We start from the raw sequence: 21,090 nt of genomic DNA on the forward strand, positions 1-21,090 counted from the left end.
GCAGACATTTTCCCGGAGACTGAGACGCGAAGGGGGGCGAGGAAATGAGATTCAGACGAGAAATCTAGTTGTGAGACCTTACGAGAGAGAGAGAGAGAGAGAGAGAGAGAGAGAGAGAGAGAGAGAGAGAGAGAGAGAGAGAGAGAGAGAGAGAGAGAGAGAGAGAGAGAGAGAGAGAGAGAGAGAGAGAGAGAGAGAGAGAGAGAGAGAGAGAGAGAGAGAGAGAGAGAGAGAGAGAGAGAGAGAATGAAGACAAAAACAGCAGAGAAAGTATTACATGAGTTATGATGACAAGTGATTGAGAACAAGAGAGAGAGAGAGAGGAGCAGAAAATAATATTAAGATTAATGAAGCAATAAAGCGAGAGAAAACCAGAAAGAACGAGACGAATTTACATGAACAATTAAAGGGAAAACTAAAGAAATTGAACAACAGGGAACGGACGGCGGAGGTGAAGTGATGAAAGAGCGAATCAGCGAGTGAGTGAGTGAGTGAGTGAAGGTGAAGGCGGATGAGTAATGAAACGGTAATGGAAGGAAATTGATTAGAGGGACATAAAAAGTACAGTTATGAGGGACTGTTTCGCTAAGTTAATTATGGAGAGTGTCGTTAAGAGGAATGGCTGTAGAGATAAACGTTATAATAATGAAAATAATAATAATAATAAGAAGAAAATTAATTATGGTAATGATGATACAAGTTATGGAGTTTCTTTAGAGTGATGGGAACACTGATTAAAGCAATAATAATGAAAATAATAATGAGAATAAGAATATGAATGATGATAATTATATGAACTTAGCCACACCTTCTTCAGTGATCCACAATGACACATATAACAAAGAACTGGAATCGAACCCTTCTCAGTATTTAAGGGAATGTCGAAAGTCAAGTTCATACCACCAACCAAGAGAAGATGGCGCTACTATAAACACTTGCCTGCGCCAATACGTGCTGGGGCCAACTACCATCCAGGCCGGGCGGAGACGAAACAATGACGATGAGGATGAAGGAAAGGGAAGACGGTGAAAAGGTAAAAACTGTGTGTGGGGTGACGGAGAAGGGAAAAAAGGAAAATGTGAAAAGTGTCTAACCTTCTTTTATCTCTTCTAGAAAACTTGTGTTGTCTTTGTGTTCTTGTTATCTGCGTTATTTATTACTTCTTTACGTCTGGAAGTTAATGCATTGCCCAGCGTTGTTTAAATACTTCCATCATAAAAAAAAATCCCTTTGGACTTTGCTTCAGAAAGACTAAAACGAGACTTCCAAAAGACGAGTTTAATTTAGTCCATGAAGCAGCCCGATACTTCATCATTTAGCAATCTTACAAATCAAAGCGAGATAAAAGGAAGAAAAAGTCACGGAAAGGAATGGAATGCAAACTATTCATGTGATTGTGTTTGTGTGGCGCGCTTTCTCTGCCCCCGCCGTGATACATCCTTGCGAGCGCGGCTTTTTTTATTCTTCAAACTCGTCCAATTTCGTTGTTAAAATTCCTCTTTTTGTTACGATAAACTTGAGTGGCGGTGATAACAGGCGGCGGAGGGCGTGCGTGCGGCGTCTGGTGGGAAGAGGAAAGGTTGGTGCCTCGGTGTGTGTGTGTTTGTGTTTGTGTGTGTGTGTGTGTGTGTGTGTGTGTGTGTGTGTGTGTGTGTGTGTGTGTGTGTGTGTGTGTGTGTGTGTGTGTTCAGTGGCGTAAACTTGTTCAATAGAAGGAGTGGGGGAGAAGCTTCACAAGTCTCAAGAAAATGCTATGTAAGATAAGTTTGCAGCTGACAGGCGGACAGACAGATCAAAGAGGTTGAAATGAGCAACAGGAGAGAAAAGGGGATGGGGAATGTTGAATGCCCCCTCGCTAACCTATAATATTATACTGTGTGCGTGTGAATTAATAACTTTTACTAAGATATTGCTGTTGCTGTTACTTCTAATTTCGCTACAACAACAACAACAACTACTACTACTACTACTACTGCCACTACTGGAGGGATGTGTGCAGTGGCTGACATGATAACTAGGGTGTTTGTGTTGGTGGACAGTGTGTGTGCGTTGCGTGAAGTGGAGCGAACCCCTTGCAGTATGTGTCGGTGTTCGGGTTGGGTGAAGTGAAGACAAACAAAGTGGACCAACATTCTAGTTACCGGCGGGGCTTCCTACACACGCTACGTCGTCCTGGCTTGCTGTGCAGTGCTTGTGTCCAGTGTTATGCTTACAGTTTGCCAGTCCAGCCTCTATAGGTATTGGAACGTACAGTCCAACACAGAGGCCTTGCAATCGCCCGAACCAAACCAATCTTACATACTCCATTGTGATTAGGTTTTCTATGCAAGAGCAGATACACAAGAGATTTCCCGTATAGTTTCTTTATATTTCTGAACTTAAATGTATACGCGAAACACTACACGAGGAATTTTCAGTGTCTTTGGTATTGGTTTGGAGCAGCGTTGCCAAGTTATCGTACTCATCGCATTGCATTGCCGTGGTTTCTGACCGATAACTATAGCAAAAAACACAAAAAGCATCAATAAATAACAGTTTTAACGCTAACTTTAATATTCTATAGTTGTTTCTGTGGTTGCGGCAGTCTTCCAGCCTAAAAATGATAAATGAAATGTTCAGGAGTACGACAATTTGGCAACGCTGTTTGGAGGCATACTAACCCATCATGGCGGACTGTGAAAGTGTCCCATAGGATCAAAGTCTAACTGGGCTAAGAAAACCTACCGTGCGCCGTGTGCTGGTGCGTGGGCGGGTGCGTGGTGAAGGCGGGGAGGTGGACGGTGGGACTCACGCCCTTGTCGTTTGCCGCCCACACCTGTAGGCGGTACGTGGTGTCCGGGTCCAGCTGCCCCACCTGTGTGATACCTGATATTACTCTCTCATTTTCTCTCATCTCTCTCTCTCTCTCTCTCTCAACGGAATAATGTCCGGTCGGAAAAGGTTGGAAAGTATAATTAGACACAAAATCGTTAATTTCCCTGATCATTAGTCACCGAATATGGAATTGTGATTGCTTTAGCCGGATAACATCACATCTGGCTCGCTGTCAAACAAAATTAAAAGGAGTAATTTTTTCATGAAGTTTATAAAGCATTTGATTGTGTGTGTGTGTGTGTGTGTGTGTGTGTGTGTGTGTGTGTGTGTGTGTGTGTGTGTGTGTGTGTGTGTGTGTATCTAAAAATAAGTTTCATGTGTTATCTGATACACTAAAGGGGAAGGTATCTTTGTGACACTAACGCTGTCTTTATTACAGGCAGCGAAACTACTGGGCGTCACGATTCGTCTCGGAGGCGGCGCCGATCACAGGTTAGTGGCCGGCCGGGCTGTGACCCTGGCCCGGCGCTGCTCTATATTGATGTTAACAGTATCGATGCCTACGACTTGAACTCTCTAGAGGAGGGTATCAGGACACCTTTCCTCCCGAAATTGACCTATCTTTCGGCCACTCCTCTAGCGGGATTTTTTTCACATTTGTTACCTTTTTTTATGCCCTTGAACTGACTCCTCTGCTGTAAAAACAATAATAATAATAATTCAGGTGACATACATCGGACTCATGAAGCGATTTTCAGTAACTCGTTTTGTTTAAATAATAATAATAATAATAATAATAATGATAATAATAATAATAATAATAATAATAATGATAATAATAATAATAATAATAATAATAATAATAATAATAATAATAATAATAATAATAATAATAATAATAATACCAAAGTAGGTTTAATCTTATACTGAAAAAGGTGAAGTATTTTGGGGGTGTCGCCATGGTTAGCAAAACTTAACTTGTTCCCATTTGAAACAGTCATTAAGGTCACCGGTGAAAGTTTTTTTTTTCTGAAACATTTAAGTGAGCTGCTTTCTTGATTTCAAAAACCGATTGAGATTCAACGACTGAAATATGCCTGGTAATGGACGGGCGCGTTCCGAATGTAGGTTATTCTCCTTTTCCTATTGCCATGAGAGTAAATTTATGAACTTTCCCAAGCTGAAGCGTCCTGTGTGTCCGTTTGTCTGTGTCTGTGTCTGTCTGTCTCTCTGTCTGTCTATGTCTGTGTCTGTCTGTCTGTGTCTGTCTGTCTCTGTCGGTGTCTGTCTGTCTCTGTCTGTGTGTCTTTGTGTCTGTCTGTCTCTGTCTCACACACACACACAGACACACACACACACACACACACACACACACACACATATCCGTCCATTCCAATCTCCTTCCTTCCTTAAATTGTCCTTAATCTCGTCCAGTTACCGCTGAATATGGACCAATCAGGAGGCATTTTAGGGGGCCGGTCCTCGCGAGAGCCAATCAGCGCGCGTCCCGTCACATATATACACTAATTGGAAAACGTTTTTGCTCGCCGGTCTCTGGAAGGGCCACTCAGGGAACGTTTTTAGCCTCCCCGCCCGTGCATTACCTACCTACAGACCTTCTTTACGGGTCGCCTCAAATGCCTCACGCACACCTGTAATTCTGTGCCATATATTGCACCAACCGCATTTATTTATACCTGTAGTTGGTCTGTGATTTTTGTATTTATTTCGGTCGTCCCAGCTATAGCCAATTAAAGCTGCAGGTAATAATAGCGGTTTACCTGTTAAATCTGTCCCCTCACTGAGCCTTGTAACTCGCCAGGTGTAATTTGGTCCTCCAGGAAGCATAATTAATGGCGGGCTGAGGGTTCATTTCTTTCCTAATTGCGGTCACCCTCGCCATTTCCTGAATATCTCTTTCATTCCCCTCCACTCTCTTCCCTGTCCAACGTGTTCTTCCTTAATCTCTTTGTTTCCTCATATCGTCTGTCCTTTTCTTCCAGTTCCCGCACATTATTTCCATTATCTCTAATTTCTTCCTTTCTCTCCACACGCGAGTGAGTGGCCGGGGATTTAATTGTGTGGTTGGGGGATTTATCTTCTCTAAGGTCCTGTGTCCCTGCCCACCGTCCAGGGGTTGAGAAACTTGCCATACGAGGAAAGACTCAAACAGTTAAACTTGCATTCTCTAGAAAGGCGAAGGGTGCGTGGAGACATGATCGAGGTATATACATGGATGAAGGGCTTTAATAAGGGGATATTCATAAGGTTTTGTTGGTAAGAGAACCGGGTAGGACACGAAGTAATGGGTTTAAACTGGATAAATTCAGATTCAACAGGGACATAGGCAAAAATTGGTTTACTAACTAACTAACAAAAGAAAGGTTTGAGGACAGGGTCTTGACGTGAGCCTCGACTCTGCTCGCCGAGGTGTTTCTGTTAAGAGAACCCGGAGTGAACGAGGCCAAGGGGACGCCGAGTCGATAGTTTCTGCCTTGAGGTAATTAGGAAGGGAAGGGCGCCAGCATGGAAACTTTACCGGAGGATCCCCCGGGTCTGGCGTTGTAGGGTGTGCGAAGCGATGCGTCCCCCGGCGTACGGCCCTATTGATTGATTGATCCCCACACCTCACACTGCCCCCATTCTTCCCAACTCCTCCCTTCCTCGCCACTCACACTGTCTTCGCCACTACTCCAAGGCTCTGTATCAATAAGTAACCATGCGAGCCTCGTCTCCTCCCTCCCCGGCTCCCTTCATTATCGCCCTTTCTCCTACCTCCTTTAATCTGCCGTCCCCTCTTATGTCATTCGTCTCGCCGTGCGCTCTGCCACCTCCCCACTTTAACCCTCCTCCTGCGTCCTGCCTTTGCTGTTGCCTTCTCCACGCCTGGTTAACTCCCCTACCTTCCTCTCCCTTCCTCTTCTCTCCTCCATCTTTCTATCTGCCCGCCTGTGTGTCTGTCTATCTATCTTGCCCCGCCCTTTGTTTTTCTCCCATCAGTTTCATTGGCTTATCCTTCTGCCCTCATCTGTCGCCGGCTTTCCCTCCCTCCCTTCCTCCTCTCCCTCCTGTAACATAATTAACCCCCCGCGCGTTCCCTCGAGTCGCTTCTCATAACACCAACGTATCTCTCCCCGTTTCCCTCCACGCCAACTTCCTCCTTCCCTTCCTCCCTCCTTACCTCCCTCCGTACCTTAGTGAACCTATATCCGCTGGCTCTTTCTTCTCCGTATCGCTGCTATACCTGTTTTCTTCTACGCTTCAGTGCCTCCCTCTGTGCCTCCCTCTGTGCCTCAATGCCTCCCCTCTGTAATATCTCTATACACTTTTGTTCTCAGTGTCTACGTCGCTGTCTCTGCGCCGTATGTTTCCTCGTTTTCTCACCTCTTGTGTCTGCCTCGTTGGTCGCCGCTCCGCTACCATTCCCTTCCCAACTCCCATTCTTCTCTCGCCTCACCTGGAAGACTGGGGTGCCCGCGGTGAGGTTGCGTCCCTGGGTACCTGGACGCGCCACCCGAAGCATGAACACCTGTCGAAGGCCTCCGTCGAAGCCCTCCTGACATGCCACCGTGAAGCCCGTGGCAGTCTGGTTTTGCACGGAGCAGTTGGCGGGAGGGTCCGGCTTGCCTGACGTGAACAAACAAATAGAGCCTTCATTATAAATAGCAGAAGTAATGGATTGTTACCTTATATTAAGTTGCTCCAGAAGTCCCGCACTCCCTCACCTTCCCTCTCATTTTGTTGTTTTGTTTTGTGTTTGCCTTTGAGCTGCTTCCTTTACTGTAAAAAAAATAGTGGAGGGATGCGGCTTTTCTACAGAGAGAATACAGAGAGAGAATACAAAGACACATTAGAGGGAATAAAAAGATGAGCATTATGTAGTGAAACACAGGGAAATAAGGAAGGTGACATATAAGTGATTAGATTAGATTAGGTTAGGTTAGGTTAGGTTAGGTTAGGCTGATAAGTGAATAGGTTTTAGAAGGCGAAGGGGAAATAAGGAAGGTGATAAATAAGTGATTAGATTAGATAAGGTTAGGTTAGGTTAGGTTAGGTTAGGCTGATAAGTGAATAGGTTTTAGGAGGCGAAGGGGAAATAAGGAAGGTGAAAAATAAGTGATTGCCCCGAGTATATGAAGAAAATACTTACTAAAAAGTTTAAATGTTATAAAAGATCAAATTACGCCATTGTCAAGCATAATACAGCTTGCGTGAGGATTCCTGCGTTCTTTTGTAACGGAGAATGAAAAAAAAAAAAAAATAAGCAAGGTCTTACGTCGTTGAAAAATATGCAGCCATGAGGCGAAAATAAGAAAAGCCGTTCATTAAGGATAATTAGGAAAGAAAATTAATGCCTTACGATTTTTTTTCTTAAAGTCTTGTACAGCGCCAAGCAGAGGAAAATAATGAAGAGAGTATTTTTCCATCTAAATATAGGGAAGACTGCTGTCAATGAGGACGGGAAATTTGACTAGCTATTATAAAGAGAAATGAATGCTAGATAACACATGGCTAACGAGCTTTATAGAAGAGTAAATAGGAATAAGGGAAGAAATTTGGAATACAGTGAAGGGAACGAAGAGATAACCAGAAGAAGGGAGGATAGATAGGGAGTTAAGAGAATAAGGGGATAGATAGTACGGAAAAATTTACGAGTTATTAAGTGGAGAGTGATGAGGAATAAGGGAAGGAATCTAGAATACAGTGAAGAAAACGAAGAGATAACCAGGAGAAGGGAGGATTGATAGGGAGTTAAGAGAATGAGGGATAGATAGGACGGAAAAATTGATGTTATAAAGAGAATTCAGCGCCAGATAACTCACGGCTTACGAACTTTATAGAAGGGTGAAGAGGAATAGAGGAAGGAATCTAGAATACAATGAAGAAAACGAAGAGATAACCAGGAGAAGGGAGGATAGATAGGGAGTTAAGAGAATAAGGGGATAGATAGGACGGAAAAAATGACGAGTTATTAAGAGGAGAGTGAAGAGGAATAAGGGAAGGAATCTAGAATACAATGAAGAAAACGAAGAGATAACCAGGAGAAGGGAGGATTGATAGGGAGTTAAGAGAATGAGGGATAGATAGGACGGAAAAATTGATGTTATAAAGAGAATTCAGCGCCAGATAACTCACGGCTTACGAACTTTATAGAAGGGTGAAGAGGAATAGAGGAATTAATCTGGAATACAATGAAGGGAACGAAGAAATAACCAGGAAAGGAGAGGATAGATAGGGAGTTAAGAGAATAAGGGGATAGATAGTACGGAAAAAATGACGAGTTATTAAGTGGAGAGTGAAGAGGAATAGAGAAAGGAATCTAGAATACAATGAAGAAAACGAAGAGATAACCAGAAGAAGGGAGGATTGATAGGGAGTTAAGAGAATGAGGGATAGATAGGACGGAAAAATTGATGTTATAAAGAGAATTCAGCGCCAGATAACTCACGGCATACGAACTTTATAGAAGGGTGAAGAGGAATAGAGGAAGGAATCTGGAATACAATGAAGGGAACGAAGAAATAACCAGGAAAGGAGAGGATAGATAGGGAGTTAAGAGAATAAGGAGATAGATAGGACGAAAAAATTTACGAGTTATTAAGTGGAGAGTGAAGAGGAATAAGGGAAGGAATCTAGAATACAGTGAAGGGAACGAAGAGATAACCAGGAGAAGGGAGGATTGATAGGGAGTTAAGAGAATGAGGGATAGATAGGACGGAAAAATTGATGTTATAAAAAGTGTTCAGCGCCAGATAACTCACGGCTTACGAACTTTATAGAAGGGTGAAGAGGAATAGAGGAAGGAATCTAGAATACAATGAAGAAAACGAAGAGATATCCAGGAGAAGGGAGGATTGATAGGGAGTTAAGAGAATGAGGGATAGATAGGACGGAAAAAATGATGTTATAAAGAGTATTCAGCGCCAGATAACTCACGGCTTACGAAATTTATAGGAGAGGAAGATGAATAACGGAAGAAATCTGGAATACAATAAAAGGGAGGATAGATAGGTAGTTAGGAGAATGAAGGGAAAATAAAGTGAACACTGATTTAGAAAGAAATAACGAGAGGGAAGCGATAGCAAAAAAAGAAATAGATACATGACATGATAAAGACAGGTTGAGTGAAGATGAAAAACAGCGAGAAAGAAGGAAAGGAAGAATCAACCAGGAAAGGGGAGGATACATAGGGAGTTAAGAGAATGAGAGACAAGTATGATGAACAGTGATTTTATAAAGGAATGACGAAAGGGAAGCGAAAATAAGAGGAAAGGTAAATGAAATAATGTCTTACGAACTCTCCATTATACATCTCGCACAACTTAGGCAGATTCACGAGAGTTTATCCCCCACGACGTCACTTAATTTTTTTGTCCTTTATTATTAGCAAAACGGAGCGTCGTAAAATATATTATATAAAAAAGCGTCTGTTTATTGCCGAGAGAAAGCGAAGAGAGTGAAGAGTTAATTAGCGCGCGACTTTGTGAAGCAGGAGGAAGACCCTTTTCCCTCATGACCCTCAGCTGACAAGGGGGAGAGCTGGAAGGGTGGAGTGGGGAGGGAGCGAGGAGAGGAAAGGGGGAGGGAGGCAACAAGGAGGGAGTAAGTCGCAGGGGGAAGGAGTGGAAACGTGAAGAGATAGAGATGACATAGAGGAAGGGGGAAGAGGGAAGTTGTAAAGGAAAGGAGAGATGATGACGGGAAAAGGGAAGGAGGAAAGGGAATACATGGAAGGGGGAAGAGTTAAGGGAAAGGAGTGGAGAAGATTAGAGATAGATGGCGGGTATAGGGGAAGGGAGGAAGGGGGATAAAGGGAAGGGAGAAATGGTAAGGGGAAGAAGTGGAGAAGCTGAAAGAGGTAAGGGAAGGGACACAAAGGACACAAAGAACACAAAGAAAGAACAAACAACAGCAGACCTGCTGGTCCTTACGAGGCTGTTTGTGACAAGCTACACTAACTAGGATGAAGGAGGATAAACGGAGGGGGAAAAGTGATAAGGAGAACAAATGGAGACGAAGAGATAAGAGATGATAAGGGAAAGTGGCGGAAGGAGAAATGATACTTAGAAATCTATAAAGGAGTTAAAAGACCGACCAGGAAACGACGAAAAAGAAGGAAAGACAAAGGGAAAGAGAATGACGAGGAAGAAGGGGAAAGGAGTAAAAGAGTGACAGGAGTTGATGATGAAAGGAATATTGTAATGAGTTTCGTGGATGCTGAAGGGTGGAAGTGTAAAAAGTAGGAAGAGAATGGAGGAGGAAAGGAAGAAAGGGACACCGAAGAGGGAGGTAGAAAGTAAAGTAGATAAGGGAAATGAAGGGAGAAAATTAGGGGTGAATGAATTAAAGTAGAGGATGAAAGGAAGAGAATGGAGGTGATAAAGAAGAGGGGGACGGCGAAGGGAAAGGTGAAGAGTAAAAATGGTGAAGGGGGATGAAGATGGAAGGGTATAGAGTGAATGGAATAGAAGGAAATAAAGGATGAAAGAAATAGTGAATGAAGTAAAATGAAGTAAAGGATGAAAGGAATAAGAGTGAATGGAGGAGAAAGAAGTAGAAGATAAAAGAAAGAGAATGAAAGGGGTATAGAAGAGGGACGGTGAAGGAAAAGGTAGAGGGTAAAGATGATAAAGGGGATAAAGAGGGAAGATTAAAGAGGAAATAGATTGAAAATGGACGATGAAAGTAGGACAGAGTTAAGAGTGAAGGGAAATAAGGGTTGAAATCTGGACTAGAATGAAGGGAATGAAAAAAGAACGAGAAAAGGAGGGGAGGATAGGAAGGGAAAGTAGAGTGAAGAATGATTTTGAGATGAATACCAAGAGTGAAGCGAAGATGATAAAAACAGCGACAAATGAAAAGATACGTAGAGTGAAGATAAAAAAAAGAGAAAAAACGGAAAAGAAGGAAAATCGTTACGAGGCAGATAAGTGAATAGGGAATGGAGGTTAGTAATAAATAAGTGGTTAGGGAATGGCAAGTATGAGGAGGCCGTGATGGTTAACCCGGTAGCAGCGACGGGCCAAATTTGTGGCTTTACCGTGTAGCAGCGACGGGCCAAATTTGTGGCTTTACCGTGTAGCAGCGACGGGCCAAATTTGTGGCTTTACCGTGTAGCAGCGACGGGCCAAATTTGTGGCTTTACCGTGTAGCAGCGACGGGCCAAATTTGAGGCTTTACCGTGTAGCAGCGACGGGCCAAATTTGTGGCTTTACCGTGTAGCAGCGACGGGCCAAATTTGTGCCATGATATAAACCCCCCGAAATAGATGACACATAATCTGATCCCAAATGCTTTGATATATATTATGAAATGGTTTGTGTGAGGGGTGATTTTTCTCATTTTTCTCGCTTGGAGGGACCATTAAGAAACATGATCCCCGCTGCTAAAATTGGGGACATAGGGTGAGAGGGGGAAACAAAGGGCTGTGAATGGGGAATGGGGGAGTCGTGCAGTGAGGGGGAGAAAAGGGAAGCGAATGGATGTATACTGTCCTATCGAGGTGTTATTAAACGATCACCCTGTCGCTATTATTTATAGCTTTCTTAGGGGGAAGGAGGTTATCGAGGCGGTGTTATATTGAAGGTGTTGTACTGGTGTTGTATATCGTTGTGTTGTATTTATAAAGCATCAATTTTCTTTCATAAATATCCTTGATGGCGTTGTATTGAGAGCAGGAGGAAGGGTACAGTCATATATAAATGTCTCAAAGGACTGTAGCATCATGAATAGTAGGCCATTTTGACTCCATATATTTGGAATACATTAATCAGAGTCATTTCCATTATTAGTAGGGCAATGAAAGTACTGTCTAATTTGGGCCCCATCAAAAGACCATGTCACCGTTGGGGTTTATGGGTATATATCACTCTCTTAGGTATCATTGTTCTTTATCATACATATGGAATACATCTATCTGAACTATTTCGTCATTTCCAGTATTAGCAAGGCAATGGAGGTACTCTCATGATCTGGGCCCCATCAAAAGACCATGTCATCGTTGTGGTTTATGGGTATATATTGCTCTCTTAGGTATCAATGTGATATATCTTACTTCTGGAATACATCTATCTCTGTCATTTCCATTATTATTACGGCAATGAAGTACTGTCATAGTCTGGGCCCTATCAAAAGACCATATCATCGGTGTGGTTTATGGGTATATACTGCTTTCTTAGTCATCAGTGTAATATATCATACATTTGGAATATATCTACATCTATCTCAGTCATTTCCATCACTATTACGGTAATGAAGATATACTGTCATAATCTGGGCCCTATCAAAAGACCATATCATCGGTGTGGTTTATGAGAATATATTGCTTTCTTAGTCATCAATGTAATATATCATACATTAGGAATACATCTATCTCAGTCATTTCCATTCTTAGTAGGGCGATGGAGGTACTGTCATAATTTGGGCCCCATCAAAAGACCATGTCACCGTTGGGAATTATGGATATATATCAGTCTTTTAGATATCAGTATAATCTAACATATATTTGGAATACATTAATCTGAGTCATTTCCATTTTTAGTAGGGCAATGGAGGTACTGCCATGTGCCTTGAAAAGATCGAATCATCGTATTGGTATTGGGTATATATTGCTAACTTCACTGTCAATATCATCTATCATACATTCGGAATACATTAATCTGAGTCATTTTCATTATAAGCAGGGCAATGGAGGTACTGTCATGATTTGGGACCCATGAAAAGATCAAATCATCGCTGTGAATTATGGGTATATATCGCTCTCTTCACTATTGCTATAAATCATCATACATTTGCAACACATCATCTGTCACATAACCGTAACTTCACAGCAGTCTATATCCCGCCTCATAAACAACGGCCTGATATTCCAAAAAAGGGGCTTATTTATGGGCGGGGGGTGAGGAACACATCGCATGGTTTATGACCCGGGAATATCACTCTGTCTTAATACTTTTGTTTGGTATTCTGTTTCTGTTGATGTTCCAGTAAACGCAGTGAATCACTCCTCTCCCCTCTCTGTCAATCCGCTTTCCCCTCTCTTCTCTCTCCCCTCTTCCCTTTCTCTCTCTCTCTTTCTGCTCTATCTCCTCCCTTCCTCCCTTCTCCTTCCACTTCTCTTTCTCTTCCCTCCTCCTCCCTTTACCTTTCTCTCTCCTTCTCCTTCCTCTTCTTCCACTCTCTCCTCCCCTCTCTCCATCCATTTTCCCCTCTCTCCCTTTCTCCATCTCCTCTCAACTGTTTTCCTTTCCCTCTCTTTCCCTTCCCTCTCCCCTCTCTCCTCCTTCCTCTACCCCCTCCATCTCTCCCTCCCCTCTCCCCTCTCCCTTCTCTCCCGCCTCTCTCTCTCCCCTCTCCCCCTGCACAGAGTATTAGAGTAATGCGTCATGTGCTTTTCAATATTTGCAATGATAAATCACCTCTATTAACACCGGTTGACAAAAGTACGCAGTCAAATTTAGTTGTTTTCTTTGTCGGGGCGTCACAGTTGTACAAAAGCGCGTCGTTACTCATACGAAAACGATAGTAAAGGAAAAATGAGTTAAGTCTGGCTAAGTCTGGCCGTTGGTAATGTCCAGAAAGTAAAGTTACGTAGAGAAAAAGTTATATATGTAGATAAATAAGTCAGTCTGCCCGTTGGTGATGCAGAAAAAAAGTTAGGGAGAGAAAAAGTTAGGTAGAGAAATTAGTAAGTCTGGCCGTAGTTAAAGCACGGAAAGAAAAACAGTTGCGTAGAAAAAATACATCATTCTTTATTATTTATTTCTTGTCGAGTATAACGTATTTCCATGAGAAGGGAACAAAAATGTGGCATTAGAAGAAGAAATAAAAAATAAGATAAAACGTTGATGATTAAGTCTTGCTGTAGTAAAAAATAAAAAAATAAACGTAAAGAAATAGAACCCTCCTTATATATTTTTTTGTGATGTCCAATGTATTTCCACAAGATGAGAAAGAAATGGCGTGAGAAGAAGAAGCAAAAAATGAATAAATAACGTTGATAATTAAGTCTTGCTGTAGAAAAAAAAAAATACGTAGACAAAAATAGATCCTTCCTCATGTATTTTTTTTGTGTGAAGTCCAAAGTATTTCCACGAGAAGAGAATGAAAGTGGCGTGAAAGGAAGAAATAAAAATATAAAATAAAAACGAAAAGAAAAATATACGTAGAAAAAAAATACAACCTTCATTACGTATTATTTTTTTTATCAAGTTCAAAGTATTTCCAGCAGAAGAGAATGAAAGTGGCGTGAAAAGAAGGAATAAAAAAACGAAAAGTAAAAAAAATATACGTAGAAAAGAGAATACGACCTTCATTATGTATTTTTTTTTGTCAAGTCCAAAGTATTTCCACGAGAAGAGAAGAGAAATTGGCATAAAAACAAGACCCCCTCTCCCCCCCAAAAAAATACATGGATTGCCAACACGTCTTTCAGAATGACAGAAGGGAAGAAGAAAAAAAACAAAAAAAAACGTTTCGGAGTAGAAGAGAAGAGAAATTGGCATAAGAATAAGACCCCCTCGCCCCCCCCAAAAAAAAAACATGGATTGCCAACACGTCTTTCAGAATGACAGAAGGGAAGAAGAAAAAGAAAAAAAAAACGTTTCGGAGTAAAAGAGAAATGAAACACTCTTCCTCTCTGCAGTGCGTAGGGAACTAATGTTTTTCTCCCCTTTAAGGCACTAACACGAAAACATAAAAAAAACGGGGAAAAAAAGCGAAAAAGAATAACCGTGTAGGCTTCCGAGGGTGACGGATGGAAAGTTCGCGCGCAGCAGGTCCCGGAGCGTGACGCCTGGCCGATAAAGTGAGCTGTTTTCCTCCCCTACGAAGCACCAACACGGGAGCGAGAGGGAAAATAGAGTAAACGAGGAAATGTGATTATAACGTTAGCGCCTTTGGGTTTAAGGAATATGGGTTACTTACAGAAGAGGGATAACTTGACCTGCGAAGTATAGCTTTTTTTTTTTTTTGAAAGCAATGTAAACCAAGCCAAACCAAATCTAATCAAACTAAACCGAACCGAACCGACCATAAAACAAACCAAAAAGATATCTTATACTAAACCAAACCTGACATAATCTGACCGAGCCCACCTAAGCCAAAGCGACCCAGGACTAAGCTAATCAAACCAAACCTAACCAATCTAATCTAACCAAACCTAACCTAACCTAAACCTAACACAACACAACCTAACCTAACCTAACCTAACCTTACCCAGCCCAAACCAAACCTACCTACCCTCCTACCCAACCCAACCCAGCCCAACCCAAGCCAACCCAAATCAAACCAAACTAAACCAACCCAACCCATCCCAACCCAACCCAACCCAACCCCAACCAAACGTCTTTAACCCTCCAAGATAAACAAATAAATCATGCAGGATGACGCCGCGGGAGGAGGAGTAGCAGCATCAACATCATCAATAGCAGCAGGAGCCACCGTAGCGCTGCACCAAGGCTATTTCCGACTATTGGCTATTACCCGATGCTAGGCTTGTCAATGGGGGGGCGGGGAGGGGCGGGGAGGGGGGGGGTTGAGGGTGATACTATCTCCGCTACGCCATCCCTGCCCTGCCACGCCTCTCCCCGCCTCACCCTTGACCGTACTTCACCCTTATCTCACTCACCCCTGCCTCACCCTTCTCTCTCTCTCTCTCTCTCTCTCTCTCTCTCCCTTCATCTAGTCCTGTTTGGCCCTTCCTCGCCTAATCTCGCTGCCTGTCTCTCCCTCCACCCCTCTTTCCCCTCCTCCCCTCCCCCTTCGTCCCTCCCCTGTGATGGCCGTTAATTCCGAGGGTCTGTGTTGCCCTGGCTATGAGGTTATATGGGGCGCGTGAAATACAAAAAAAGACGGAGAGTAAAAGTAATTGTGTATGTGTGTGTGTGTTGGGAGTGGATGGTTGGCGGGGGTGGATATGTGTGTGTGTGGGAGGGGGAGAGGGGTTGGTGTGTGGATGTGGGTGTGGATTGAGACAAAACAGTGCAGTGCGTTTCTTTGTTAGTGTGGTACGTAGTCAGTGGATGCTACGGACGATGTTGTGTGATGTATTTCGTTTTTCCTCACAGTTTCGTAAAATGTTCACATGTTTTCGAGTTAGTGTAGCAAGAGCGGGATGACACGTACGTTGCTGTGTCATGGTTTTTGTGTGTTTTTCTTCATAGTTTCGTTAAGTTAAGGGGTCGTTCTTATGAAGTTTGGGATGCCATGTGCGTTTTGGTATAAATAATAATAATAATAATAATAATAATAATAATAATAATAATAATAATAATAATAATAATAACAAAATCGACAGTAACTACCAATACTTTACTGCAAAAACTACTACTACTGCCACTACTACTGAATTTTGTTGTTCATTATAGTTAGGTAAAGTTTTCCTACGGTTCCTAGTTAATGCAGTAGGAGGTGAATGATACGGACGTCGTTCTGTGATGCCTTTGTAAATAGTCTCGTAAAGCTTTCGTTCTTTTCCTAGTTTTTGTTGTAGCTTTTTTTTCTACAGCAAAGAAGACAGCACAAGGTCACACAAAAAAGGAAACAATAAAAAAAAGCCCGCTAATCGCTGCTCCTGTAAAGAATCCGAAGAGGTGGCCGAAAGAGCAGTCAATTACGTGAGGTGGAAGGTGAATGCTAAAAACGTTGTGTGTGTGTTTTTTGTCTACTGTTTCGTAACGTTTTCCTAATTCCGTAATAAGAGAAAGAGGGAAGGGAGAAAATGAAGGAAAATATGAAAAATGAAGAGATAGAGGGAAGGAAAGAAAGAGAAAATGAAGGAAAAATATGAAAAATGAAGAATGAAGACATAGAGATAGATAAGGGAGAAGAAAGAAAGGGAGGGAAGGAAAGAAAGATAAAATGAAGGAAAATATGAAAAATGAAGAGATAGAGAAGGGAGAAGAAAGAAAGGGAGGGAAGGAAAGAAAGAGAAAATGAAGGAAAAATATGAAAAATGAAGAATGAAGAGATAGAGAAGAAAGAAATGGAGGGAAGGAAAGAAAGAGAAAATGAAGGAAAAAATATGAAAAATGAAGAACGAAATAGAGATAGAGTAATAAAACAGAAGAGGTAAAAAAAATTCCGTAGTGAGTGTGATAGACGTGTGTTTTCGACATAATGATTTGCCTCCTAAACCGTCGCCGCCTCGTGTTTCAAGGGTTCACACTGATGTCGTTGTGTGTCATTTTGTCTATTGTTTCGTAATGTTTCGGAATTTCGTAATATAAATGAGTGTGACAGGTGTGTCCTCGTGTGCTTTATACTCATAACTCTTTGCCTTCTCCACCTCCGCCTCGTGTGTCTGTGGTACTCGCCGGCGTTGTGTGTTATTTTGTCTATTGTTTCGTGATGTTTTCCTAATTCCGTAAGATTAATGAGAGTGATATACGCGTTTTTTTTACTTAATTAATTTTTTCTTCTTCCACCCTCCGCCTCGTGTGTCTGTGGTACTCGCCGGCGTTGTGTGTTATTTTGTCTATTGTTTCGTGATGCTTTCCTAATTCCGTGAGATTAATGAGAGTGATACGCGTGCATTTTATACCCTTAATTCTTTGCCTTCTCCACCTCCGCCTCGTGTGTCTGTGGTACTCGCCGGCGTTGTGTGCTATTTTGTCTATTGTTTCGTGATGTTTTCCTAATTCCGTGAGATTAATGAGTATGATAGGCGTGCGTTTTATACTCATTTTTTTTACAGTAAAGGAAACAGCTCAAGGGCAAAAAAAGAAAACAATAATGAGAAAAAAAACGTAAATCACTGCTCCAGTAAAAAGAGTTAAGAGGAGTGACTAAAACAGAGGTCAATTTCGAGAGGAGAGGTGTTATTAATTTTTGCCTCCTCCTCCTCCTCCTCCTCCTCCTCGTGTTTCAGGGGTACTCGCTCGATGCTGATGTTGTGTGTTGCGTATATGTAGCTCTGATCCGCCACGCCTCGCCTGGTTCGTGCCGGGAGAAAAATCTAATGTGGGTTTATTAATATTTTAGTCCGTGTTGTGTTTTTATGAGTGCAAGCGCGCGTGTATTCCGGTCTTTCTGGGGTCTAAGCCTGTTAAGGTCTTCGTATTAAATGTTAAATGCCCGGCGGGATGTTCGTGTATGTTTGAAGCAGGCATTTTCCCGCTCTCTGCACGGCTTTCCTGTTTTTTTTTTTTTTTTTTTTTTTTACCACCCGTTTTATGCCTCTGTCTCTGTTTAATTCTTCATTTTTCATATTTTTCCTTCTTTTTCTTTCGTTCTTTCCTTCTCATCCTTGCTTTTTCTCCCTTCTCTATCTCTATTTCATTCGTCATTTTTCATATTTTTCCTTCATTTTCTTCCGTTCTTTCCTTCTCATCCCCCCTTCTCCATCTCTATCTCTATTTCATTCTTCATTTTTCATATTTTTCCTTCATTTTCTAACGTTTTTCCTTATCTCCCTTTCTTTCTTCTCCCTTCTCTATCTCTATCTCTATTTCATTCCTCATTTTTCATATTTTTTCCTTCTTTTTCTCCCTTTTTTTCCTTCTGTCCCTTTCTTTCTTCTCCCATCTCTATTTCTATCTCTTTCATTCTTCGTTCTTCATATTTTCCTTTTCTCCTGTTTTTTCTACATACTTTCTCTCTCCATCCCTTCTATTTCTTTCTCTCTCATCTTCGTTCTTCTTTTCATTTTTCCTTCATTTTCTTTCTCTTCTTTCTTTCTTCTTTTATTTCATTCTTCATTCTTCATATTTTCCTTCATTTTCTCCCTTTCTTTCCTTCCCTCCCTTTCTTTCTCGACCCTTCTCTATCTCTATGTCTATTTCATTCTTAATTTTTCATATTTTTCCTTCATTTTATGAAATTAAAAAGTTTACCGAACGTTGACATTGAAACAGGAAACTAAAACCACAAGACAGACTCGAATTGATACGTTTGGGAGAAGCCTTTGTCTCGCTGTGGAATGAAGCAACATGATTGTGATAATGAGGAGGAGGAGGAGGAGGAGGAAGAGGAGAAAAAGTAGAAGCAGAAGGAGAAGGAACAGGAAGAATAAGAGAAAGAGAAAAGATAGAAAGGGGAGAAGAAAGAAAGAGAAAGAAGGAAAAAAAGAGAAAATGAGGGGAGAAATATCGAAAATGTAGAATGAGATAGAGAGATAGATATAGAGAGAGACAGATAGAGATAGAGAAGGAGTACGAGAAAGAGAAAGAGGGAGAGGACGAGGAAGAAGAGGAAGAGGAAGAAGTGGAGGAGGAAGAGAACGAGGAAGAATAATACACTCAGGAGCACTCGACCGCACCTGGCACACCTCACAACCAATCATGGGACGCCGCGTAATGCTGTCCTTTATATATAATGGAAGCGTGTCCCCTGAGTCGACCGAAATTGGCGTTTAGAATTACCCTTAACGAAATTACCCGGAGAGAGGCGATCAGGCGGGTGGAATTAGTCTCGTGGCGCAGCACACGGCAAGGTGGAGAGGAGGAGGAAGAGGATGGTGAGTCTAATTTGACTGCGGACGAGGAGCTGACGAGGCGAAGGTATTGAGTAGAGGCGGCGAGGGCTTGTGGGGCGTTGATGGCTGACGTGGACTTGTGAGGGTGAATGGCAGGAGTGGAAGAGAGAGAAAGGGAGAGAGGAGGAAGGAGAGAAAACTAAAGAAAGAAAAAGGAAGAAAAATATAGAGAGAGGGGATATGAGGAAAGAAAAATGGGTTGTTGGGCGGCGAGGGGGATTGCAGAAGTGTGTGTGGAGGAGGAAGGAAGGGAGAAGAGTGTTGTCAGACATGGGAAAACTGAGGAAAGGGAGAGAAAAGGAGGGGAAGGGAAAGGGAGGAGAACGTCAGACATGGGAAACATAAGAAAGGAGGGAAAGTGAAGAAAGAAAAATGATGAAAGAAAGAAAGACAGGAAGAAAGAGAGAGAAGGGGAAGAAGGAAGAAAGAAAGAAAGGGAGAAAATGAAGAAATATGGGAAATGAAGAATAAATAAGAAGAAAATGAAAGAAAACTGAGAAAATAAAAAAAATGAATTAAGAGAAAATGCGACGAAAGGAATAAATACAAATAAAGGAAGAAAAAACAGCGTCAGACAAAGAAAAATGAGGAAAATTGAGAAAGAGGAAGAGGATGATAGGAATGAGGAAAGGAAGGAAGAAAGAGGAGACGAGGAAAGAGAAGAAAAACTGATGAATGGAGGGAAAAAAGCATAGAATAAGAACAAGGGTATGAAGGAAATGAATTCAAGGGAAGAGAGAGAGAGAGAGAGAGAGAGAGAGAGAGAGAGAGAGAGAGAGAGAGAGAGAGAGAGAGAGAGAGAGAGAGAGAGAGAGAGAGAGAGAGAGAGAGAGAGAGAGAGAGAGAGAGAGAGAGAGAGAGAGAGAGAGAGAGAGAGAGAGAGAGAAATTGGAAAATAAAAAATGAAGGAGAGAGCAAAAAGAAAGGAAAAGAGAAAGAAAACAGAAAAAGAAAGAAAAAGGAAGGAAAAGAAAAGAGAGAGAGAGAGAGAGAGAGAGAGAGAGAGAGAGAGAGAGAGAGAGAGAGAGAGAGAGAGAGAGAGAGAGAGAGAGAGAGAGAGAGAGAGATTATGGACCGAGTCTCGGGGGAATATATAGACAGAGGGATTATTCGAAGGTCATGTAAGGAAAAAGGGGAAGGGCTGAGCGTATATGAGGAGGAGATCACGGCGTACAGAGGGGAAGTAATAAAGGGTCTAAATATTTTGCAACGAAGGTACGAAACGAGATAGAATTGCGTTCAGAGTATAAGCAGGAAGGTAATATAGCGCTTGGGGCCTTCAGCTGTCAACGCGAGACACAGGAACGAAATGCAAATATATGCAGATGTTCTAATGCCTTGAAGGACGGGAGGAAAGAGTGGCCTGGACGGAGTGTGAAAATCGAGGATGTGAGTGATGTTGATCGAAAGAAATGATGATGGTGGGGATACAAATATTAAAAGAGGGTAATAATAATGGAATAGTGATAATAATAATGATGATAATAGTAATGATAATAATAATAATAATAATAATAATAATAATAATAATAATAATAATAATAATAATAATAATAATAATAATAATAATAATAATAATAATAATAATAATAATAATAATAATAATAATAACAATAAAATCGACAGCAACTACCACTACTTTACTACAAAAACTACTAAAATTACTACCATTACTACTAATACTAATACTAATACTACTGCTACTACAACTACTACTACTACTACTACTACTACTACTACTACTACTACTACTACTGTCGATAATAATAATAATATCAGTAATAACAATCATAATATCAGTA

The 21,090-nt window shown here is 41.6% G+C and overlaps 1 protein-coding gene across 1 annotated transcript in view; it reads right to left on the bottom strand.

Annotated features, from left to right (window-relative positions):
* Positions 1 to 21,090, bottom strand: part of LOC126984141 (nephrin-like) — a 131,262-nt gene that overhangs the window by 11,214 nt on the left and 98,958 nt on the right. Inside the window, exons 11-12 of the mRNA XM_050837517.1 lie at positions 6,272 to 6,441; positions 2,725 to 2,854 (exon numbers count right to left, since the gene is read on the bottom strand). Coding sequence (XP_050693474.1) covers positions 2,725 to 2,854; positions 6,272 to 6,441 — 300 coding nt within the window. The remainder of the gene's footprint in view (positions 1 to 2,724; positions 2,855 to 6,271; positions 6,442 to 21,090) is intronic.

This window comes from Eriocheir sinensis, chromosome 56, assembly GCF_024679095.1.
Source record: "Eriocheir sinensis breed Jianghai 21 chromosome 56, ASM2467909v1, whole genome shotgun sequence".
Classification (NCBI taxonomy): domain Eukaryota; kingdom Metazoa; phylum Arthropoda; class Malacostraca; order Decapoda; family Varunidae; genus Eriocheir; species Eriocheir sinensis.